Consider the following 24,775-nt stretch of genomic DNA (forward strand, 5'->3'; position numbering starts at 1 on the left):
CCCAGCCTCTGGAATGTTCCTGTAGCCATATGCTCAGGCCTCAATGCCACAGAGGGGGTTCAGGGCCCTGTCTGGGATCTCTTGCTTGGCCTCAGTTTCCCATTCTGCCAGTGGGGGGAACTCCCTACCCATTTCCTCGAGTTGCCAATGACAGCATGACGAAGCTCTTCAGAAGCAGCTCTAGCGGCTGTAAAAATCTGACCCGGGTTCAAGGTGGTGGTTCTGCAAAGGTTCTGAGAGTAAAGCCTTCGGGTCTGTGTTCACAGATGCGGGTATCTGGCCAGGGCGTGGCCAGCTGCTGGAGTCAAGGCCCCCCCTACTAACCCAGAGACGTCTCTGATGGCACCAAGAGCCCGCATGGCTGAGTTCTCTGCCCCGTTTCCCAGGCAGATAGCTGGGAGCAGGGAATTTGACTGAGAAGGTTCCAGAGTGTGGGTGCAGGGGCCAGGCCCTGACCCTAGTGCACACTGTCGGGTGGCGATCGCCCGACTTGGCTGCAATAGACATTAGGCAGCCGGTTAGGGCCACGGCACCGACTGAGTTCTTTCACAGAGAGAGGCGTCTGTTTCCACGCCCAGGGTGTGTGTCGTGGGGGAGCTTTGCACCGTGCCTCCCCCAGACTCTGGCTGACAGGCGATGACTGAGCTGCTATTTTTCATCAGATGTAACGTCTGTAATCGATAGGACGTGTCTAGACTTCTGTGACCTCCGCGTGTTCAGTCCTCAGATCCCGCCAGATCATTGAAGTCAGATGGGTGTTCAAGATTCTCAATCACCAAACAGCAGAAAAGGCTACCTTTGGGTGTATTTTTTTGTTTGGGGGCTACTCCCGAAGGTTCTTGGGGCTTATTCCTGGCTCTGTGCTCAGGAATGACTCACGGTGGTGCTCAGGGGATTGGATTGGGTGCCGGGGATTGTAACTCAGGTCGGCCACATGCAAAGCAAGTGCCCTACCCACTGTACTATCCTCCCTAAAGGCCACCATTGTGAAGAATTGGACACACATCAGGAGTCTCTGGGGGGAGGGACTTGAGGGATGAATGGGACAGGAGTCTTCCTCAGTCTCCACCTTTCACCTTCTGTGATAAATTCAGCGGAGAATAGGCTGTTGTATCTAAATTAGCTCCAGTTTTGCTAATGAACACCCGGCCCTCCCCTTGTTTAGAGTCATTTGGGTCTGGGTGGGTGGAAGCAAGGAGTGTGCTCCTGGAAGGACTTACAAATGGATTCATTATCATTTCCCAGCAAGCTTCAGCTCCGCATTTCCTGTGAAGTCTGTTTCTATCAAGATCTTTGTTGTTATCAGCTGCTACTTTAAGGTTGTGGCCCCAAATCGTATGAGATAAAGTGGAAAGGCTGCACGCACTGACACCAAGCCTTCAGCCGCGATTTTATCTTTCACAGCATAAGGCTCGCAGCGATGCTGTTGACCAAGAATTGAGGGTGAAACTGTCCAGAACCAGCAGAAACAGCGTGAGGTTCCCATTAGCCCAGTTTAGCAGCCCCGGGAGGGCCAGTGTCCACCTGACCCTGTCTCCAGGTCTGCAGGATTGAAGGATTCTGAGAGGTTCAGGCTGGGTCACGCCCACGCGACTCCGGGGCCAGCCATCACTGCACAGCCGGATGGCCCTGGCTGGCTACTCGGCCTCTCCCCGGGGCAGAGCATGGGACATTATCCTTACAGCATTCCAGAATAGCCTGGAAAGGGGAACAGAGCAGACTAAAGTGGTGCCGTTCCCGGGAAAAGCCCCCCCAAAGGAAAGTCTGACGAATGAGTCTCATTTCTATTGTTCTCCCTTGAAGATTTCTCCAGGAGCTCCCTAAACTACAGATGACGGTTTGTGTAAATATAAATGCCCCAGATTGCACCATTTACATGTAAAACGGGGCCGGTTTTCTCACGAGGTTCATAAAGTAGCTCTGGCGCTGGTCTGAAGGAATTGTGTCAAAATTGTTTTTAGCATTAGCCATATTACTGGGGGAAAAGCACAAAGACTCCCCAGGTGCCCACTTGGAAGGACAACTTTCATTTGAATGTAGAAGTGTTCTTTTCTTTCCTTCTTCTTTTCTTTAAAAAAACAAAACAACACAAAACCCAGATTATGTGTAAACTTAACCGGGGAAATAGCTAAATCTATATTGCCAAAATATGTGCGCGCCCCTATGGAAAATACTTCCTCTTAGATCCAAGAATTTGGGAAAATGAGAGTGGACGGGAGTTTTCGTCAAGTACAGAGCAGGGTTTTCGCTTGGGATTTGTGGGGTCCCAGCCCCATCGCTGTCAATCACATCAGAATCCCTGGGGGATTAGTGTTGGGGGAGGACTGGTCCCACCCTAGACCCTAGCAGGAAGGCAGGGTGGAGGCGAGGGGGTGGGGGTGCAGGGGAGGGACGCCAGGTGGCTCTGATGTCTGGAAAGACACAGGTGAGACTGGGGTGCAGAGAGGCAGCTTCCAGTAGGAGGATTCAGAGCCAGTTAAAATGCAGGTTCCTGGGCCCCATCCGGACCTGATAAAGCTGACTTGGTGAGGAACGAAGCTGTGACTCTGAACTTCAGTAGAGCTCCCAATGCCTTCAGTTTAAAAGAAAAAAAGTTTTTTTTAAGATTATAGATTCACAGAAAGTTGCACATAAATGTCTAGTGAGATCCTCTGCACACCCTCCACCCAGTTTCTCCATGATAATTTCTTTTTTTTTTCTTTTTACTTTTTGGGTCATACCTGGAGGTATTCAGGGGACCATATTGGGAAACTGGGGATTGAACCTGGGTCGGCCACATGCAAGGCAAATGTCCTACCTGCCATACTATCACTCCGGTCCCTGCATGGTAATTTCTTTTCTTCTTTTTTCACACATACAGACAGTGACTTATGCAGCGTAGGAAGCTGACCTTGGTTCCATGCACAATGTTCGTTTGTATTTCATCAGTGTGTGTGTGTGGCGGGGGAGAGGGTGTTCTATTTCATTTTGTCACTTTCAGAGACTGTGTGTGTACTCACCATCATCCCATCAGTATTAGACTCCCTCCTGTCACCCTTTATAGCCACACAGCACATCATCAACTCCATCCCTAACCCCGGGCAACTGCCGACCTGCCCGTGCTCTCCGATTATTCCCAAGATGCCGTATAAATGGATTCATAGAATACGAATCCTTTTGAGATTCCCCCTTTTCAGTGGCGTAATTCTGTCGAGATTAATCCCAATCATGCATTGCGTGTGCCCATCGTCTTTACTTTTCTAGCTGTGGCAGCCAAGTTTTTGATTGTGCGGAGAGCGGCCGTTTGTTAAACCGTCCTCTAGTTGAGGAATCTCTGAGCTGCTTTCAGTTTTTACCTGTTACGAAGGCAAGTGCAATGAACATTTATGAACATGTTTTTGTGCAAACATAAGTTTTCATTTCCCTGTGATAAATGTCCAACTGTTGTTTCTGGGTCATATGGCAAGTGAAAGTTTAGCTTTACTGTTGTTGTTGTTTTGGGGGGCCACACCTGGCCACACTTACTCCTGGCTCTGCACTCAGGAATTACTCCTGGCAGTGCCCAGGGAACCATATGGGATGCTGGGGATTGAACCCGGGTTGGCCGCGTGCAAAGCAATGACTTATCCACTGTACTATTGCTCCAGTCCCCTGAATGTTTAATTTTATATGAAATTGTCAAACTGTATTTTAAAGTAATGGTGCCATTTACATTCACACCAGCCATGTAATTTGATATTACTTGATATATTTTACTCTTACTGATACATGACTCCTGGTAGCTTTAATTTGTATTTGCCTAATGGCTAATGACGTTGAACCTCTTTTCTTCTGCTTTCTTGGTATTTGGATCCAATTTAGTGAAACATCAGTTCCTGTTTTTTGCTCATTTAAAAAAAATGACTTATTTAATGGTTGAGTTTTGGGAGTTCTTCCTATAGTCTAGATGCAAGTCCTTTGTCAGATGCGTGATTTGTGAACATTTGTTCAATCTGTGTGTCGTCTTTTTATCCTTTGTATTTTTCAATTAAGAAAATTTTGAAAAAGTTGACTCATTAATTTTTATCTTTTGTAGATAGCACTTTTGGAGTTAAATACAATAATTCTTAGTCCTTGTTTTTTTTTTTTTAAATTTACCTAGTCTTTGATACCAATGATTTTCACTGATTTTTTTTCTAAAATTTTTTTTTTTGCTTTTTTGGGTCACACCCAGCGATGCTCAGGGGTTACTCCTGGCTTTGCACTCAGGAATTACTCCTGGCGGTGCTTGGGGGACCATATGGGATGCCGGGGATCGAACCCGGGTCGGCCGCGTGCAAGGCAAACGCCCTACCCGCTGTGCTATCCCTCCGGCCCCTCTAAAAAATTTTTGTGTTTCATATATAAGTGCATGGTATATTTTGAGTTAATATTTGATAAAATATAATGTGTATTTCCCACCTCCCCATGCCAACGTATTTCTTGATAGAGGTTGTACCTGGTGGTACTCAGAACTTGTTCCTGGCCCTGTGACCAGGGACCAGATCTGGTGGGACTTGGGGGACCATATGTGGTACCAGGGATTGAACATGGGTCAACTGTTTGCAAGGCAAGTGCCCTACCCCCCCGTGTTACTCTCTGTCACCTCGCACTAGTGTATCTCAATGGCTCCAACCCTTGGGCAAAGTGCTGTCCTTCTAATAACTGCCTCTGCATCTTTATCAAAACCCAGTTAAGGCATTTGTGTGGATCATTTCTGGATTCTGGATTCTGTTCCATCCATACCCATATATGTCTGTCTCTCTGCCAATACCCACAGTCCTGAGTGCTGGAGCCAGTGTTTGGATGTTGGGAGACCAACTTCTTCCACTTCAATCTTCTTTTCAAATGTACTTTGGGTATTCCAAATCATATGCTTTTCCACAGAAATTTTAGAATAAGCTTTCCCCCCCCCCTCCTGCCTACAAAGATTCTGGCTGTGGTTTTGGTAGGAATTTCATTTTTGTATGTTGGGGGACCAACTTCTTCCACTTCAATCTTCTTTTCAAATGTACTTTGGGTATTCCAAATCATATGCTTTTCCACAGAAATTTTAGAGTAAGCTTTTTTTTTACCCCCTCCTGCCTACAAAGATTCTGGCTGTGATTTTGGTAGGAATTTCATTGAATGTATAAATCAGTTTTCAGAGAACTGCCATCTTTATAGCATGGGGCTTTCCAATCCATGAACATGGATATCTCTCTATTCAGATTTTCTTTTGACTTCCTTCACTAGAATTGCTAGTGACTTTGTGTTTGTGTACTGATTTCCATCTGTTCATGGTATTAGAATATAAAATGTTACTGAGCGTGTGTGTATATGAATGTGTATTTGTGCATTTGTGTGTGTGTTTTAATATGGATTCCTGAAATCTTGCTGAACTCTTTTATTAGTTCTGTATTTTTTAAAATTCCTTAGGATTATCCATGTGAACTATCATATCATCCCAAAGTGGGATCATTTTATTGATTTCTTTCCAACCTGTATGGTTTTAATTTATTTTTATTGTTTTATAACACTGGCTAGTATTGAGCAAGAATAAAGTGGACATCTTGCCATGTTCCAAATCTTAGGAGAAATAAGTTATTTTGCCAATAACTTATTTAATAATAAGTTATTTTGCCAACAACTATGTTAATACCTTTTTAAAAAAAAATTGAATCACCATGAGAAAAGTTACAAAGCTTACAGGTTTAAGTCTCAGTCATACAATGATCAAACACCCATCCCTTCACCAGTGCACATGTTCCACCACCAAGAACCCCAGAATACCTCCCATCCCGCCCCCTCTGCCTGTGTGGCCGATGATTTTCACTTTACTATTTTTTTTTTTTTGCTTTTTGGGCCACACCTGGCGATGCACAGGGGTTACTCCTGGCTCTTCACTCAGGAATTACCCCTGGTGGTGCTCAGGGAACCATATGGGATGCTGGGATTCGAACCTGGGTCGGCAAACGCCCTACCCGCTGTGCTATCGCTTCAGCCCCCACTTTACTCTTTACTTTGATTACACTCTATATTTCAACAGAAAACACTATTATTATTTGGAATTTCTCCCCCCCCCCAACAATCAGACCTTCTGAAAAAACATCATTTGATAATTTGTTTTCCATTGCTGAGAATGAAGAGCATACGAGGTTTGGGATTTCTGGTATTTTAGTAATTAAGTCCAGAGAAATTTCTGCCAGAAGTCGTGTCACTGCAAGCTCGTACCTCTGTCTCGTGGGCTCTAAAAGATGGCGGTCTCCACGCCACCGGCGAAAGGAAAGGCCGAGAGAGAAAAAAACTTTCCCCCCCTGGGGCGGCATGGGGCCATAGCTTAGTTCACAGTCTAGAGACATTTCTGCAAGAAGCCGCTGGGTTCTGAAATTAGTTAGTGGGCCTCCGGGATCATGGTCGTTTAGGAGTGGAGGAGCCATTTGTGTCATTTTTTTGGATTTTTTTTGGGTAGGTTTCATGTAGCAGTGCCTTGTAAAGTTGAAGTTTTCCTCGGTTCTGGAGAATTTTTGTGCAAAACCATTTGTACAACTTATCAATAGTCCTTATTTTTTGTTAGAGAGTCAATATGCAAATTACATTATTAAAAAAATTCTTGAACCAGCTGTGTATAGCTGGAATAAATGCCACTCAGTTGTGCTGTAGACTTTTTCCTTTTATACATTGCAGGATTTAATTTGCTGACATTTTGTGTCAAATGTTATAAGGGATATTGGTTTAGGGTTATCTTTTCTGCACTGTTTCTTATAGGTTTGGGTATCACAGTAATATTGGCCTCATAAAGTAAATGAGGAAGTGTAACTTCCTCTTTTATTTTCTGGAAGAGTTTCTATAAAACTATTGCTAGTTCTTTCTTAAGTGTTCACCAGAATTTTCTGTTGAAATTATATAAGAAGGGAGGAGTATTTTTTGGAAAAATTTAAAGTATGGATTTGATTCTTTCATGACCATAGGCTTAATCAGATTGCTTACTCTTGAGTCTTAGTGTTTTATTCTTAAGAAATTGATCCATTTCTGAGAGGGACAGACATAGAAAGATTGCACTCATTTGTGGAATATAAAGTAACAGAAAGGAAGACTAACACCCAAGAATAGTACAGATAAGCACCAGGAGGATTGCTCCACGGCTTGGAAGCCGGCCGCACACGCTGGGGGAAAAGGCAATTCAGATAGATAAGGGACCACCAAGTAAAGGGTGCTTGAAGGGCCCTCTCGGGATTGGAGTTGCGTCCTGAAAATAGACTATAGACTGAACACGATGGCCACTCAATACCTCTACTGCAAACCACAACACCCAAAATGAGAGAGAGCAAAAGGGTATGACCTGCCACAGAAGTGGGGTGGGGCAGGATGGGAGGGGATGAGGTGGGGGTGGGGGAGGCTCACTGGAATCATTGGTGGTGGAGAATGGGCACTGGTGGAGGGATGGGTACTGAGCATTGTATGACTGAAACGTAACCACAAAAGTTTGTAAGTCTGTAATTGCACCTCACGGGGCTCCATTACAAAAAATAAAATCACTGTATCACTGTCATCTCGTTGCTCATCTATTTGCTCGAGCGGGCACCAGTAATGTCTCCATTGTGAGACTTGTTGTTACAGTTTTTGGTGTATAGAATACACCATGGGTAGCTTGCCAGGCTCTGCCGTGAGGTGTAATACTCTCTGTAGCTGGCCGGCTCTCCCCAAAACTAAATAAAATAAATTAAAAAAAAATAAATGGATCCATTTCCTCAATGCTGTCCCGTGTATGAAAGTCCCATTCTTTGTAGTAGACCCATCTCTGTGAATTACCTCAGGATCTGTGGTGACATCCTGCTTCCTTTATGATGTTGATCATTTGTGTCTCATCTATTTTTCAGTTTGTTTTTTTTGGGGGGGCACACTCAGCAGTGCTCAAGAGCTACTCTTGACTCCATGCTTGGGAGTGACTCCCAACAGGGCCATGTGGTGCTGGGGATTGAGACTGGCCCTCCCCAAGGCAGAACTCACACTCATGCCTTAGGGCGGGCTGTCAGGCCCATCTATCTGGATATCTTTGTTAGTGTTTTCAGGTGTTTATTAGTTTTAAGGATTTTTTTTTTCAAAAACTTTGTTTTATTAATTTTGAATCCTTTCTCTCTTTCATCTCACTGATTTCTGCCTTTCCTTCTCAACATTATTGCCTTTCTTCCCTTACTTTGGCATTTGAAACATGTGTCGCGGCCCTCTGAGGCCTCTGATTCCTGAAAATAAACTGGTGTTCTCCAGTTGGGTGTTCCTTGTAGTTAATACATGGCTTCTCTCTGACTAGGTTTCACTGCTTTTAGTTGTCAGGAGTTTAATAATATGTCTCTGCATGAATTTCTTCAGTTCATCAATCAGGCATTCACCTCGTTTCTTGAATCTGTACGTTTCTGTCCTTTGCCAAATTGGGGAATTTTTTTTTTAGCCATTATTTCTTCAACCCAGGCAATTTTGAAGCACATTCTCAGTTAGCAGAGCATTGCTAGCATGCATTGCAGGGTCTCTGACTATATATAAAAGGCTATGAAAGTCCTTTTTTATCTTTTGTTTTTGTTTTGGAGCCACACCAGGTGGTGCTCAGTGCTTACTCCTGGCTCTGTGCTTAGGGATCACTCCTGGGGGTGCTCAGGCAACTTCATGGGGTGCTGGGGATTGAACCTGTCTTGGTAGCACAAGGCAAGTGTCCTACCCACTATGCTATCTCTCCAGCCTTGATCATCCATTTTAATAAGAGAATGTTCACAAATCTCTTACAAGAGTCTCAAATACCTTTATAGCACTTCCATCAAATTTTGTTAAAACATGGGTGTGTGCCCTTATTGGATTACTTCTGGCCTTCTTTGTTAAAACAACAACAAAGCCCAAATTTGTATCCTTTCCTTCTAACATCACCCTTGAACTCCTGTGTCCCAAAGATTTCTCCAACAATTTGAGAAACATGAGCCCTACTCAGATGAACAATTTCTGTCTAATATGTGCCAGACGATTTTTCCTAGTCAGTGAAAAAGGGAAGAGTTAAAAAAAAATTAGGATCATTTTTAAGTTAATCTAACCCCTGTAGGTCTCAATACTCTGGTGCTTGGGAATGCTTCCATAGAATTTGTTTAATTTGAAATGTTAGTCATAATTTATGGGCTGTATTAGTTTGCTAGGCTGCCAAAATGAGAAGGAAAATAAAATAAAGTCATTTTTTAGTTTATGGAGAGTGCAGAGGAACTAAGCATTCAAAGTAAACGTTGCTGTTTTCACATCTGTGACTTCACCCTTTTAAATCTGCTTCTTGCTGCTCTGCGCTGGATATGCCAACAATCAATTACTCCTGAACATATAATCTCATACCCTACAAACGTGGCTTTATGCAGCAGGCCCCATTTGGCCACATTCCGCTTTGCTTTGTGCAGTTGGCAGCTGAGACCTCAGAGTGCCCCGAGGCAGACTTGTCCCTGGGCAGGGCCACAAGGTGACCCTCTTCTGCCTGGCCCACCCTTGGCCCTCTTTGCCCCGACCTTCCCGGGCTGACTCATTCTTCCCTTTTGGGATTCAGTTGGGAAGCGTTCCTTCCCTCTCCTCTCCGAACACTGAGTTACGCGTCCTCCACTGTCACTTCTGCTTCTCACGTGCCTCACTGCACGCCGGTGACCTGAGTGTCACTCCTGCCAGCCTACGAGACCGTGATGACCAGGCCCACTGGGTTGTTTTCGTGTCCTCAGAGCACTAACAAATAGAAACAGACAGGGACTCCAAGGCATCTTTGTTACGATTTGCTGCCACTGGCTAACTGGTCGACCTTTCCTCCATGGCTGCCTCGGTGTCCTGAGCTGCCGTGAGCTCCTTCATCTCAGGGCGTGGTGAGCAGACCTTTAGTTCTTCCCCAGAAGGTAGAATTTTTGTAAACTCTGCAAAGCGTTTACTACTTCACTTAAGATGTTTTCCAAGAGTCACTATATGAAAGTTGTTGGCTGTCTTTTGCTAGAAAGCCTGCCTCTCTCTAGTTTTAGAAAATATGAATGACACAGATTGCTGCCATTTTCCTTTTTGATCTTACGATGGAAGATTTCCCCATCCTGGGTGGGAGGGATCCCCTAACGCTGGGTTTCTGCGTATACATCTGTCTTCCCCAGCCAGCTCTGGCCTCCTTTTGGAGGGCGTGGGGGAGGAGGGGACTGGAAATGTGTCTTATTTATACCAGAGTCCCTAGGGATGGGTACAAGATGGGATTCCGTAAAGGGTGGGATGAAGTTTGAGATTAGACATCACACCATCTCTGGGACTCATAAGCACAAGCATTGCCCCTTCTCTACCTTTTCATTTTCAAACCGTTGTTCTTCCTATCTTCTAAGCCCCCGTGGATTCTTTTTTGGAAAGAAAGAAAGGAGTAGTTGACTCTGACACATTTTCAAGTCTTTTTGTCTTTCCTCCTCCCAGGTACTACCTTGGCCGCCGGATGTTTATCGTTGTTTCTGACCCAGACTTCATCGAGCAGGTGCTGGTTGAGCAGTTCAGTAACTTTAACAACAGAATGGTATGTCTTTTTTTGTTCTGTGTGGGGAAGAAACTTCTAAGAGAAAGGCAAGAGCAAAAGTCTGTCGGGTTGTTATGGATATCATCAGGCCTCTCGTCAGCGTTAGATTGCTTTCCCTCAATGTGGAGCTGAAATTACCTTTTCAAGAGAAGACTGGAAGGGTGTCAAGATGGCATTTCCATCCAGGACATGTTGTAGCTAAGAAAATGCTAAAAGCAAGAAACTTCCTGGGGGTTGGAGCAATAGCACCGTGGGTACAGCATTTGCCTTGCATGCAGCCGACCCGGGTTTGATTCCCAACATCCCATATGGTCCCCTGAGTACTTCCAGGAGTAATTCCTGAGTGCAAAGCCAGGAGTAACCCCTGTGCATCGCCAGGTGTGACCCAAAAAGAAAAAAAAAAAGAAACTTCCTGAAAGCTTCAGTGAAAGTCAAAGAGATCTGAATGACACCATCAAGGGTCTGAGGAAACGGGCAGAGGAAATAACTCTCAGAGAGACGGAAACATCCCCACCTCCGGGCTCGCATGCCTCCCATGGAGCTGGAGTCTCAGTGACAGAAGGAGAAACTCGCGGCCCCAAGTACAAGGTGGCTCCTGTTTGTCAGCCAAAGTCTCCTACCCACAAAAGGAAGTGTGTCCACCATCTGTTTCAGGAAGAACAGATCTTTTAATCTCTGAGGAGATATTGAAGAGGTGACAGGAAAAGGTGACAGCAAATGGCACTCAGTGTTTGTCCACTTTTTACATGAGGAGAGAGAAATTCTAGCAGAGAACAAACTATCGAGTCCTTCCTCCCTCCCTCCCTCCCTCCCTCCCTCCCTCCCTTCCTTTCCCCTCCTTCTCCTTCTCCTTCCCTTCCTTCCTTCCTTCCTTCCTTCCTTCCTTCCTTCCTTCCTTCCTTCCTTCCTTCCTTCCTTCCTTCCTTCCTTCCTTCCTTCCTTCCTTCTTTCCTTCCTTCCTTCCTTCCTCCCTCCCTCCCTCCCTTCCTTTCTTCCTCCCTCCCTCCCTCTCTCTCTTCCTCCCTTCCTTTCTTCCTTCCTTCCTTCCCTCCTTCCTTCCTTCCTTCCCTCCTTCCTTGTTTTTGGGCCACACCCAGTGGTGCTCAGGGGTCACTCCTGACTCTACACTCAGCAGTCACTCCTGGCAGGGCTCAGAAGACCATATGAAGTATCAGGGATTAAGCTGAGGTCAGCTGTATGCAAAGCAAGTACCGTAACTACTGTACTATCTGTCCTACTGTGTTTGTTTTGGGGCCACACCTGGTGATGCTCAGGGCTTACTGCTGGCTCTACACCCAGGAGTCACTCCTAGCTGTGTTCAGGGCACCGTATGGGATGCTGGGATGGAACTCGGGTTGGCCATGTGCAAGACAAGTGTCCTACCCACTGTGCTATCTCTCCGGCCCACCACATCTGCTTTCCTATGGACTTCTTGATGGTCTTTAAGCCAATGTCACATTTATGATGAAACAATTGTGACTCCAATTGGGAAACACACAGACACACAACAACACCGCCACTCTTGGATTTGCATTTTTCTCATGGGTTTTAAAAGTCAAATCCAACTGGGTTCTGTGGTCCCCTCTCATCCATATGCTTATTTCTCCGCTGGAAGAATTCAGGGAGATTAGCGAGGCGTGATTTCTCCTCCAGCCTCCCTGCCTCTGATCAGCCATGTTTACTTAAGTGTTCAGCCATCGGCTTTATTATACATTCAGTCAGTAAACATTAAACGTTTCCTCTGTGCGAGCTCCTACATAATGGTCCCTGGTGAGACAGAAAAGACCTCAGCGGATTAGTTTGATGCAGTAAGTGAGAAGGAACTTAAATAATACAGGCTTTCCTTCGCCACACTGAGCTTGCCTTTCGCATCCAGCCCGAGGGGGGGAGTCCCTCGTGGGCCTTGGGGGCACGGAGGCCTGGTGTCGGGAGACAGCGTTAGCTCCGAATGTTGGGGTGAGCTCACGGTCTCTCTCGAGGGGTGCAGAGCAGGCGTCGGGAGTCTGTGTGTGGTTCCCCCGGCACCCGCCTCCCGCCCCGTCCGTATCCAAATGATACTGCCAAATGACATCAGACCCCAGGGCGCCTCCACTCACCATTCCCTTCCCCTTCCTGCGGCCACGTGCGGGGGCATTCCTCCCTCCATTGCGTCCTTCTTCCACGGCCTCGCCGGGGGCACAGGGCCACCTCAGCACACCCTGAATTCCAAATCTGTGTTCTTGAGTGGGGGCAAGGAGATAGTTCAGTGGGTGGGGAGCTTACTTGGCACACAACTGACCCGGGTTGGATCCCTGACACCGCATAGGGTCCCCTGCTAGGCGTCATCCCAGATCAGAGAGCCAAAAGGAAGGCCCGAGCTCTACTGAGTGTGACCCCCAAATCAAAGCACAGCCGATAGGGCGTTTGCCTTCCAGGCGGCCGACCCGGGTTCAATTCTTCTGTCCTTCTCGGAAAGTTCGGCAAGCTACCGAGAGTACCCTGCCCGCACAGCAGAGCTTGGCAAGCTCCCCGTGGCGTATTCGATATGCCAAAAACAGTAATAACAAGTCTCACAATGGAGACGTTACTGGTGCCCACTCGAGCCAATCGATGAACAATGGGGCGACAGTGCTACAGTGCGTTCTTGAGGGTTAGGGAAACTCAGTGCCCGCCGGGGGGGGTAGGGGGGACCTACTGTGTAGGTCACTTTAATGAGTTTCTCTTTCCTATTGAGCACTTGATGAACATGCAGGGCAGTTTTTTTGATCCCTTTTTACTGATTTTCACTTGTTCACAATAGTATAGCATCTTGGAGGTTTCGCACCACCCCACTGTGTCTGCCAGTGTCATTACTCACGCCCTACCCTAGGGTCCCAGAGTCACCCCATCTTCCTCCACTTCTTCCCAGTCATCACTGGGTTTTTCAGAGGCTGGGAGAGAGTTTGGAGGGGATGGGGGCCTCGCAAGCAGCACTGCAGGGGCCCTGGAGCCCCTCTGGAAAATATTCTGTCAGCTGCGCAGTTTGGCAAGAGGGCCCGAGGGTGTGCACCTGCTCAGTTGGAACCTTTGCAGCTGGGAGCCACTCTATAAGTTAAAAGTGTCAGGTACAGGGGCCGGAGAGATAGTACAGTGGGTAGAGCGCCTGCCTTGCGTGTGTCTGACCTGGGTTCAATCCTTGGCAACCCATATGGTCTTTCAAGCCCCACCAGGAGTGACCCCTGAGCACAGAGCCAGGAGTGCTCAGGATTTACCCGACTCTGAGCTCAGCAGTCACGCCTGGCAGGGCTCTGGGGAATACAGTGAATGAACCCAGTTCAGCTGTGTGCAAGGCAAGTACCTGCCCCCTGTAATATCGCTCTGGCCCCTGAGAAAGCGTTTCTTTTTCCTTTCTTTCTTTTTTTAAATTTAAATATATATAAATTTAATTACAGTGAGATACACAATTATAAAGTAGTTCATAATTTGGTTTCAGTAATATAATATTCCAGCACCTGTCCCTTCACCGGTGTACATTTCCCAACACCAATGTCCCCGACTCTCCCATGGATCTCTTTGATCCATGCTGGATCAAATGGAAGCTCAATTTCTAATTTTTTGAGAAGTGTCCATATTGTTTTCCAAAGAGGCTGGACCAGTCGGCATTCCCACCAGCCGTGTAGAAGGGTCCCTCAGAAAGGGCATTTCTAATGGTGGGCCTGGCCCTGGCATTATCACACTCTTCCTGAGGCTATGAGCAGCCACACACTGCACTTAAGGCCAGATAAGTGTGACACACTCACACCACGACCACAGCAACACACCCTGATATCTCCAGAGTCTCGAGAGCTCCATCTCCATTTCCCTGTTAGTGGCCACTCTGTGCAGCTCCATGAGGAAGACCATCATCTGACCTGGACGCCCTTCCCTGACTCCAAGCCTTTCCCACAGGGACATGCACACAGTGAGAACATGGGTTGTGTGGCACGTGGAAAGCTTTGGTGTGACTGTGAATTGGCACAGGTTGTGCTCATGACAAATTCCCAGCAATGACTCTTTGCCTCCCGCCAGCCCACAATGCTGACGTGTGTGTGTGTGTGTGTGTGTGTGTGTGTGTGTGTGTGTGTGTGTGAGGGGGGTTCTTTCCAGACTTATACCTCAGGGCTGTGTCATTCTTCAAAGGTTCAAGTTAAAGATTAGTGACTGCTCAGAGTAGCCAAGATGTGGAAGCCGTCCAAGTGCCCCAGAACAGATGAGTGGCGAGAGACACTGGGGATATATACACCATGGAATCCTATTCAGCTGCAAGAAAACATGAGTCACGCCATTTGCGGCTATATGGAATATCCAGGGAGTATCATGCTCAGTGAAGTCAGCCAAAAGGAGAGGGACAGACAGCACGATCTCTCTTGTAGGTGGGGACTGCAAGAAACATAGCAAGAGCATAACAAATTGCCAAGGGCATCAGACACGACGCTTGGTCTACAGAACTGAGTTTAGTGACAAGGCTGATTTCGGGGCATTGGGTGGAAGGTGACCTTGAGACATGGGGGAGGGACTCTGATCCCCTGAGGGTGGGTGTCGAGTTGGAACATTATATGTCCGACACTCTGCTCACGATACTGTAAATCACAGAGCCCCAGTGAGGTCACAAGGAGGGAGTTAGCTGGGCTGAGCTCCTCTAACATGAAGTTAGACCATATTTCAAGAGATTTTTAAAGAAAAGATAAGTTCAACTGTCCAAAGGAAACTTAACAAGGGACCCCAAAGTCATGACTGAATCAACCCTGATAAAGAGGACAGAGCTTTCTAGTCACCAGAAAATCTCCCCCACTCCCCATCCCCAGAGAATCACCCCCGTCTCCGACCCCTGCACTACCAATGTATGAAACAGCATGAAAGGCTGTGAGCTCGATGCAGGTGGGACCAGAACCATCCCATTCCCAGGCTCCCCTGTAAGTTCCTTGAGGACAGGAGTCCTTGCTTGGTCTTGTGTCCAGAGCACAATAAATGCCCAATCCATGTCCTCAGCTTGATCACATGTAGACACTATTCAGAGCTGACCAACAGATCCCTAGGCCCTATGTCAGAGATTGTGCGGTCACCAAAGGAAGACTCAACCAGGATTGAAGAGAAGAGGAGCCATTGGCTTTAAATGGAGCGAAGAGCATGTCCTGATCACTCTTAGCGCCCCGACCCCTGTCAGTTTCAGGGTCCGCCTCTGAAACCCACGTGGTCCAGCTCTCAGGAGTCTCAGAGCGGTGGGAGGGACTTCCGCTGTGGCAGTGATCCTGCCCCCTGCCCAGCAAGCCCAAGATGGACTCGGAGACCCTGCGCTTTTCTGCACAAACTGGTGCCTGTTGGTTTGCTTCTGTCCCACACTCTGAACAACCAAATGCATCTTCTCACTAAGGCGCTTGAAAGTTGCATCTGTTGATTTTCCTCTTTGGTAGGCATCCAGCATTCAAGTCTGTCCAAATGAAATGTTTATGATTGTTTAGTGTTTTTTTAAAAATTGACATACTTCCATATACAAATCTTGATATAAAGCTCAGTGAATGGTGGCATATGTATGCACCCATGGAACCAACACCCAACTCAAGATCTCGAGCATTTCCAACACTCCAGAAGGTTCTTTCATGTCTCTTCCCAGTCAGCCCACCCCCTCACCCAGCGAGAATCTTGCCTCTGATGTCTATCATGATTGATTCAGTTTTCCTGCACTTGAACTCCGTGTGAATGGGAACATGAAGGCTGGGTCCTTTTATTCTGCTTTCTTTTGCTCAACATGACATCGATAAGGGTCAAACGTGTGTCAGTGGTCCATTCCTCTTCATCTCTGTGCAGTATTCCAAGGCATAAAGATACCACAATCCTCACATTCTCTGACACAGACAGATACTTAGGTTGTCCCCAGCTTTCACCAGTATGAATTAAGTTGGCAGGAACCTGCCAAGACTGTTCCCGGGTCGCCTGTATCCAGGAGGGGCATTGTAGGTGTTTGTTTGGCTTTTGCACACACAATCAGATACTTCTCCAAAGTGGCTGAGCCTAGTCCTACTCCCAGAAGCAGTGAAGAAAAATTTTAGCAGGTGTAGATCTTAGCCACTTCTTTGGTCACTGGTGTTCATTTCAATTATTCTGGTGGCTGGTGGTCTGGTGCTTCTGATGGTGACTAACGGTTGGCATTTATGTGCAATTTGATGAGTCAGGAAGTAATGCCTCATTCAATGAACTCACTGACATCATCTTTGGATGTCCTCTGGGCTTTTTTATTTTTTAACTGTTTGAAGGGCCAGAGCAATGTACAGTGAGTAAGGTGCTTGCTTTGCATGTGGCTGGCCCGGGTTCGATCCCTGGCACTCCACATGGTCTCCCAAGCCCTGCCAGGAGTGATTCCTGAGCATAGAGCCTGGAGTAAGCCTGAGTACAGATGGGTATAGTCAAAAAGCAAAAAAAAAAAAAGTGTTTGACTTTCTGTGGTAGATATTTTGTTATTACCACACCCCCCGCCCCCGACACACACACACATACACTGTTTTGGTGGTGGTGGTGGTGGGCTCTTAAGCGGAACTTAGGGTCCCTGGGCCACTCTTAGGGATACTCAAACCTGACAGTTCAGTGCCTGGTTTCTGCAGTGTTGTTATTCTTGGACTCAGGGGGGCTGGGGAACCACCAGAGCCACACGTGGTGGTGCTCGGGGCCTATGCAGAGCCAGGGATTGAACTCAGGGTCTAGTGCATCAAGGCATGGCTCCAGCCCTTCGAGATCTCTCCCAACCCCTACTGTAGTTCTTTACATGTTCTGAATCTCCCATCAGATGCTAAAGAGGAGCGGCTTCCTCCAGCTTGTGGTTTACTCACCATATTCATGACACCCTTTGTTAATAAAATCCCGTGGAATGCCTATTTCTCTTAGTATTTTGTTTCAGGAGTTTTACCTACCTCTAAGAAGACATCAAAGCTTTATTGTTTCATTCTTCACTAATAGGACAATGGTTCATCTCCAGTTCATTTGTCTCTGGGGTGGGGCACGGCTCGTGTTCTTTTCTTCCCAGGCTGCTACCCATTTGCCTCCACATCATTTGTTAAACAAAAACAAAAGCAAATTCATTTCCATCATGGTATCAAATGGCATCTCTGTGATAAGCCAAGAGTCACTAACCTGGGCTTAGCTCTGGACTCTTCTATTCCATTGGTCCGTTTACACCAACACCCCAGTCTCTTAAGCATATTCGGTCGATATCTACAAGCAGGGCAGTAGCAGTCCTCCTGGCTCTTCTGGGTCAGGGTGAGAATTCTGTGGCCCAGTCCTGGTGCATGTGGGGACAGATACAGATGCTTCTCGTGGCGACCTGTGGCCTGCCTGCCCATTTTGTGTGGCCTGGGAATGATGTGATGAATATCCAGATGGCCCTTGGCAGAAAAAAACTTTCCCGGACCTGCCCCAGGGCTTTTGATTCCACATATATTTTCAAAATGGCTTATGAACTTTGAGAGCATTCACCTCCTAACAACAATGAATTTTAGAAATCATTGGCTTACGTCAACTTCCCTTTAGCTCACCAATGCTTTGTAGTTTCATTAGACCTGAGACATACTTTAGTGAAGTTTTCCTGGGTATTTTGCATTTTTACTGTTTCTATGATTTTTTTGTGTGTTTTGTTTTTTGGGGGGGGCCCACCTGGTGGTGCTCAGAACTTACTCCTGGCTCGGCACTCAGGAATCACACCTGGTGGTGCTCAGGGGACCAGATGGGTGCTGGGGATTGAACCTGAGTTAGCTGCGTGCAAGGCAAGTGCACAATCTGCTGCACTGTTGCTCTGACCCCTACAATTTGTATTTCTAATGTCTTATTTTCCAATGGCATAGTTTTTTTAAAAAAAATTGAATCAGCATGAGATACACAGTGAAAAAACTGCTCATAATCATGTTTCAATCATACAATGTCCAATAACATGGCTTTAAGCTTACAATTTCTGTAGATAGAAATATCCTTTTTGGGGGGTACAGTGGGCTGGAGCGATAGCCTAGCGAGTAGGGCGTTTGCCTTGCACATGGCCAACCTGGGTTCTATTCCTCTGCCCCTCTCAGAGAGCCTGGCAAGGTACCAAAAGTATCTCGCCCCCCATGGCAGAGCCTGACAAGCTAACCGTGGCATATTAGATATGCCAGAAACAGTAACAAGTCTCACAATGGAGACGTTACTGGTGCCCACTTGAGCAAATCGATGAGCAACAGGATGACAGTGACAGTGACATTGACAGGGGGTACAGTGTACTTATATTCAACAATCAGTGTCACTATTCTAATCATCTATTTTTAGTTTTTTATTTTCTTATATTATCTATGTAAATAAGTGCAGTCTTGTATTCCAAGTGTTATTATTGAATATGCTGTTACCCAAAGACTTTTTTTCCCTAGATGCAATTTATCAGGTAGAGGAAGTTGCCTTATGCTCAAAACCCACTGAGAATTTTTCCCGTGAATGGATGTTGAATTTTCTCAAATACATTCTTTGCATCTGTTGAGACTATATGTTTTTCTCTTTCATTCTGTTAACATGGAAAATTACACTGATATGATTTGTAAATTTTAATTCCTGGGGTAAGTTCCACTTATCCATGAAATAATGAATTATTCCTTTAATAGATCACTGTATCATGTTAATCTTTTATTGGGGATTTTTGAATCAATGTACATGATAGATTTTGACCTTTTTTTTCTTTTTTGCACATCTTTGTCAGGTTTTGAAATCTGGTTATTGTGGCTTCTCAACAGGGTCATAATATACATGATTCTCAGGAACTTCTGCAAGTCGCCAGTTCATTATAAAAAGGAGAGTGTCGATTGGTCTGGGCTAGTGTTGCAATCCCTCTAACTCAAGAATGAGGAGTCTTATTTGTCGTTGGTTGTTCATCCATGAAAATAACAGAATTATTTACCAACCCATTACTTTCCCTCCATCCTCCTAAGAATATGATCCTTAGAAATCATAAAACATGCTGTTTCCCACACCCGCAGATTTCTCTGAGGTCAGCTCACGTTGCTTCTTGCTGACAACCTGGTTTGGATGCCTCTGACTCCTCTAAACTGTGAGTGACAGGGGCTGGAGTGATAGTACAGCAGAGAAGGCAGTTGCCTTGCACACAGCTGACCCAGGCTTGATCCCTGGCCCCCAGTACAGTTCCCCGAGTCTGCTGGGAGTGACCCCTGAATGCAGAGCCAGGAGTAACGTCTGAGCATTGCTGGTGTGGACCAAACACCTAAGTAAATAAATACATAAAACGTGAGTTACAAATGGTTTTCCTGGGGGCACTGAAGTGAGACCTGGGGGTGTTTCCTGTCTTCTGTGAAGTGAAAGGGAATCATGGGCAAGAGAGAGTGCCAGCACGGGGTCGGGACTCCCAGACTAGGGCAACACCAGCTCCCTAGAAGGCCGGGAACTGGAGGAAAGTTGGTGCCAGTACCTGTCCCGGGACACTGTCCCGGGAACCCGTGTCCGAGCTGTTGATTCGGTTCATTGTCCCGGTTGCTCAGCCCCAAAGTCTTGGAGCCCCCTGACTCCTCCCTTTCTCTCCCTCTCCACACATCCCGGCTGGCATTGCTGTCACCCCCAGCCCCTCCAGAATCATCCACAGACTGGGTGGCTCGGCCGCCACCCTCCTCTCCTCCTGTCAGTGCTCTCTGCCTCCAGCTCAAGCCTTCGCCCCCTCTCCATCGGAGCACCATGATGGTTTAGGACGGGCCAACCCAGCCTATGGGCACCTTGAGTTCTCCCGAGGGTCCCCCCATCTCTCCAGTAAAGTGTCCCATGCAGTGATGGTGAGCACTCAGGTCTCTTGGTCACTCCACAGAGCCACACAGGCTCACACACACACACACACACACACACACTCATTCACATAGAGACTCACATATACTCACACAACTCATACACATTCATACATACACACACTCACACCTCTATATACTCACACAGAGACACATTCAGACACACTCTCACATACATAAATCACAACACTCACACACACTTTCACATACACATACACTCCACACTCACATACATTCACATACTCACACAGACTCACAAATATTCTCAAATAGCTTATACATGCAATCTTACATACCTATATATGCACACACAGACACACACTCAGATATACCCTCACATATACATATCATACACTCAGAGGTTCACACTCATACAACTCACGCATACACACTTTCACACACTCACCTATATACTTACATACAGAGATACACATTCAGACACACTCTGACATACACATGTCGCACACATTCAAACACACTCTGACATACACATGTCGCACACAGAGACTCACACTCTCACATGCTCATACACTCCTATATACACACAGACACACAAACACACTTTTACATATACATATCATATACTGAGACTCATATATCACATATACACTCACATGTAGTGACACACTCAGACACACTCTCACATACACATATCATGCACACTCACACAGACTCACGTACATTCACACACTCATACATACATGCCTACACCACACACACTCTCATATACATATCACACACATTCACATACATACAGAGACTCACATATATGCTTTATTTTATTTTATTATATTGAATCACCGTGAAAAAAAAGTACAAAGCTTTCAGGTATAAGTCTCAGTCATATAATGATTGAAACCCCATCCCTTCACCAGTTCATATGTTCCAGCACCAAGAACCCCAATATACCCCCCTCCCACCCAGCCTCCACCTAGGTAGCTAATGATCTTCATTTTATTCTCTATACTTTAAATACATTCAATATTTCAGTAGAGAACTCACTATTATTGTTTGGAATTTCCCCCCAACAATTAAATGATGCCTTTCAGGCCTGCTGAAAGGCATCATTTAATAATTTCTTTTCGTTGTTGAGAATGAAGACTCTATGAGCTCGCGGCCACATGGTTTTGGATTTCTGATGTTTTAGTTCAGTTCACAGTCTAGATGCATTTCTGTAAGAAGCCGCTCTGGGTGCCAAAATGGGTTAGAAGACCTCTTGGATCATAGTCTTTAGGAGCAGAGGGTCTGTTTCGCGAGCAGCAGTTCTGGATCTTATCTGGGCCGAGAGCGTGCCGGTACTGCCCCCTTCCCATGATCGCCTATGAGCCACAGCATTGCAAAGTTCCTACCTCTGGGTGGAAGTCTTAGGGGGTGGCTCTCGACATGTGCATGATGCTGCTGCCGCCATTTTCTGTGCAGAAAAACAGGGTGGAGAGGGAAAATCCCTCCCCAGGCGGCACATAGTCATAGTACAGCTCACAGTCTAGATGCATTTCTGTAAGAAGCCGCTCTGGGTGCCAAAGTGGGTTAGAAGACCTCTTGGGTCATAGTCTTTAGGAGCAGAGGGTCTGTTTCTCGAGCAGCAGCTCCGGATCTTATCTGGGCCCAGACTCACATATATGCTTACACACAACTCACACATACACAAATGCTCACACATACACTTTCACACACTCTCCTATGCACTCAAATACACACACCACACACACTCATGCATGTGCGCGCGCGCGCACACACACACACACACACACACACACACACACACACAGAGATCTACCCTAGAATTCTTGCTGTGGTGCTTCTGGTGTCTTGATTCCTATAAGCTTTGCCGCAATCTCACTTGCTCCAAGAGCCCAGGACATGGGGACCAGTTTATTCCCCTTACCCCAGGTCCTGCAAGAGTCTCGCCATTGCAGACTGCAGTCATCTTCCACTGGGATGTCAGCTCTGCACATTTAAATAAAAATGGGGAGTTTTATTCCTGTTGTACCACAAGCACCCTGGTCAGGGCCCAACACATTTCGGGTCTCAATAAATATTTGTGACGTGAGCCAAGGTTCCCAGTTATCCTAAGTGGTTGGGAGTATGACGGGTTGGGAGTATTGCAGGAGTCTTACTCCTTTATACTGGCTGGGAAACTGAGGCACAGAATAGTCCATCTTAAAAGTCACATGGAATCAGGATTTGAAGCCAGGAAAAATGACTCCAAAAGCAAGGCTGGAAAATACAGCCGAGCTTCCAAAACGTTCCAGAGAGATGGAGAATTCACCTTGAGAAAGGAGGAGGGGGTCACTGGGTCCTGTCAGGGCCCCCATCTGAGTTCGGGGTCGTGGGAGCAGAAGCCTGGACAGCCAAGGGCTGAGCTTTGGAATGAGTCTGCAGACTGTGGCAGGTAGTGGGGTGGTTGGGGAAGTGGGTCAGTGGGTCAGGGTGGGTCAGTGTGTTAGGGGACCCAGTCTCGGGGCAGCTGTGGGACGGAGAGTCCCCAAGGAGGTTTCAAAGTGGTGACTGAGGGATTTCCGCCAAAGAGGAGGGTGAGTCCAGGTTGGAAGAGGCTTCTTAGACTGTTGGTGAGGCAACCGCTGTCAGAAACACGTTTCCTGCCCTGATGCAGAACACACAGATGCGTGCATGAACACACATGTGCACACACATGCACACACGGTCCAGGTTAAAAGTGTAACAGGGCCAGAATGCTTGCTCTGGCTTTTCTGCTGTTTCGTGTCTTGTATTTCCTCTCTCTCTCTCTCTCTCTCTCTCTCTCTCTCTCTCTCTCTCTCTCTCTCTCTCTCTCTCTCTCTCTCTCTCTCTATCTCTCCCTCTCCTCTCCTCTCCCCTCCCCCCTTCTCCTCTCCTTCTCTCCTCTCCCGCGTGCAGGCTGGAGGGCTAGTACAATGGTTAGGGCATTTGCCTTGCATGCAGTCCACCTCAGTTTGATCCTTAGAATTGAAACGGGTCACTCCTGAGCACTAGAGCCAGGCCCCCCGGGCACTGCCAGGGGTGTCCGTGCCCCTCAGTGCTGGCAGCACCATTAGATCCTCCGCAGTGGAAGCTGAAGACTGGGGAGGAACACATGGCCCAGCCACCTAGCCTCTGCTGAGGCGGGAAGGCCAGCAACCTGCAGGCTGCCAGGGGCAGGGAGGAGGGAACAGGGAAAACGGGCGTAGACTTTCTTGGGGCCTGCGTCTCGCTGTACTCTGACACCTTCAGAGCACACTTTACACTTCTCACGAATGTCATCTTTTTCTGCTTTTAAAAAGAAAAAGCGAAGGTGCTGCCTGTACCCGCTCCACCGACAGCCAAGACTCTGTTTCTCCCCGGCGCCGGGGAGCGCTCTGTGCCTTCGAGCCTTTGCTCAGGAGGGCAGGGCTGGGCCAGGGATGGGGGTGGGGGGTCGTCTGGAGGCCAGAGATTCTCTGTTGCGAGGCGGAGGCTTGTGTGAGACGATGCTATCTCAACATGTGTGTCCACAGCATGGCCAAATGCGCCTCCTAGGAATGGCCAGGAGGGAAAGTCCTACCTCCCACGTATGCCGTCCTGAGGAAAGTGTGTTTACGCGTGTGTTCATGTGAGTGTGTGTGCATGTGCACATGTGTGCATGTGGGTACATGCAAGCGCATGCCAGCATGTAAGCATATGTGTGCATGCACACGTGACTGTGTGTATGTGTGTCCATGACTGTGTGTAGCTGCAATTGGAAAACTTTTGCTGGTGTTTGATTTGGGGGCCACAACCAGTGGTGCCCAGGGCTTCCTACTGGCCCTGGCTCAGGGGTTCCTGGAGGGGCTTGGGGACCCTCTGTGGTGCCAGGGGTTGACCCCGGGTCAGCTGGTACATCAAGAGCCCTGCTCCAGCCCCTGGACAAGCCAATTGTTTTTAACACCTGGACTGTGTTCCAGAGATGGGTCCCAAGCTGGTTTTTCAGAGCTGTTTAGACCCATGTGTTCAGCTCCTCAGGCCCCTGTCTAGAATGTACGAGAAGCGGGGGCTCAGTCTCGAATCAGGGGGGCACCCGTTGCACATGGCACGTTATTTACCTTGGAATCACTCTGGGCTTTGACCGTGGACGAGCTCTAGCCCTTTACACAAGCCGGAATCTTCCACTGTCTAACCCAATTCCACCCTCAGGCTCACACCAGCACCCCCAACCCCGTCCTCCTCCTGCACAACCTCCAAGCCGGGAAGAAATGTTCCGAGCTCGGACAAATGACAAGTCTCCACTGTCCAGGTCTCCGCCTGAACATTCCAAACGCTGCCACCATCAGCTGCTGCCGCTGGGGGTCTTCCTGCGGTTCCAGAAAGACCCCTTTGCTGCTCTCCCTCTCACATTGCAACTCTAGAAAGCACCTTGGCTCCCGCAATGCCCCCTCCCCTCCCAGACCCCCAACCTGACTCCCATCCACAGGAAGGGAAAACCTTGGTTGGGGATTGGGGAAGTGCCTCGCCACACAGCTTGGGGAAGGAG

The 24,775-nt window shown here is 47.3% G+C and overlaps 1 protein-coding gene across 1 annotated transcript in view; it reads left to right on the plus strand.

The window, feature by feature from the left end:
* Positions 1 to 24,775, plus strand: part of TBXAS1 (thromboxane A synthase 1) — a 187,558-nt gene that overhangs the window by 97,725 nt on the left and 65,058 nt on the right. Inside the window, exon 6 of the mRNA XM_055143695.1 lies at positions 10,426 to 10,522. Coding sequence (XP_054999670.1) covers positions 10,426 to 10,522 — 97 coding nt within the window. The remainder of the gene's footprint in view (positions 1 to 10,425; positions 10,523 to 24,775) is intronic.

Source organism: Sorex araneus, chromosome 1, assembly GCF_027595985.1.
Source record: "Sorex araneus isolate mSorAra2 chromosome 1, mSorAra2.pri, whole genome shotgun sequence".
Classification (NCBI taxonomy): domain Eukaryota; kingdom Metazoa; phylum Chordata; class Mammalia; order Eulipotyphla; family Soricidae; genus Sorex; species Sorex araneus.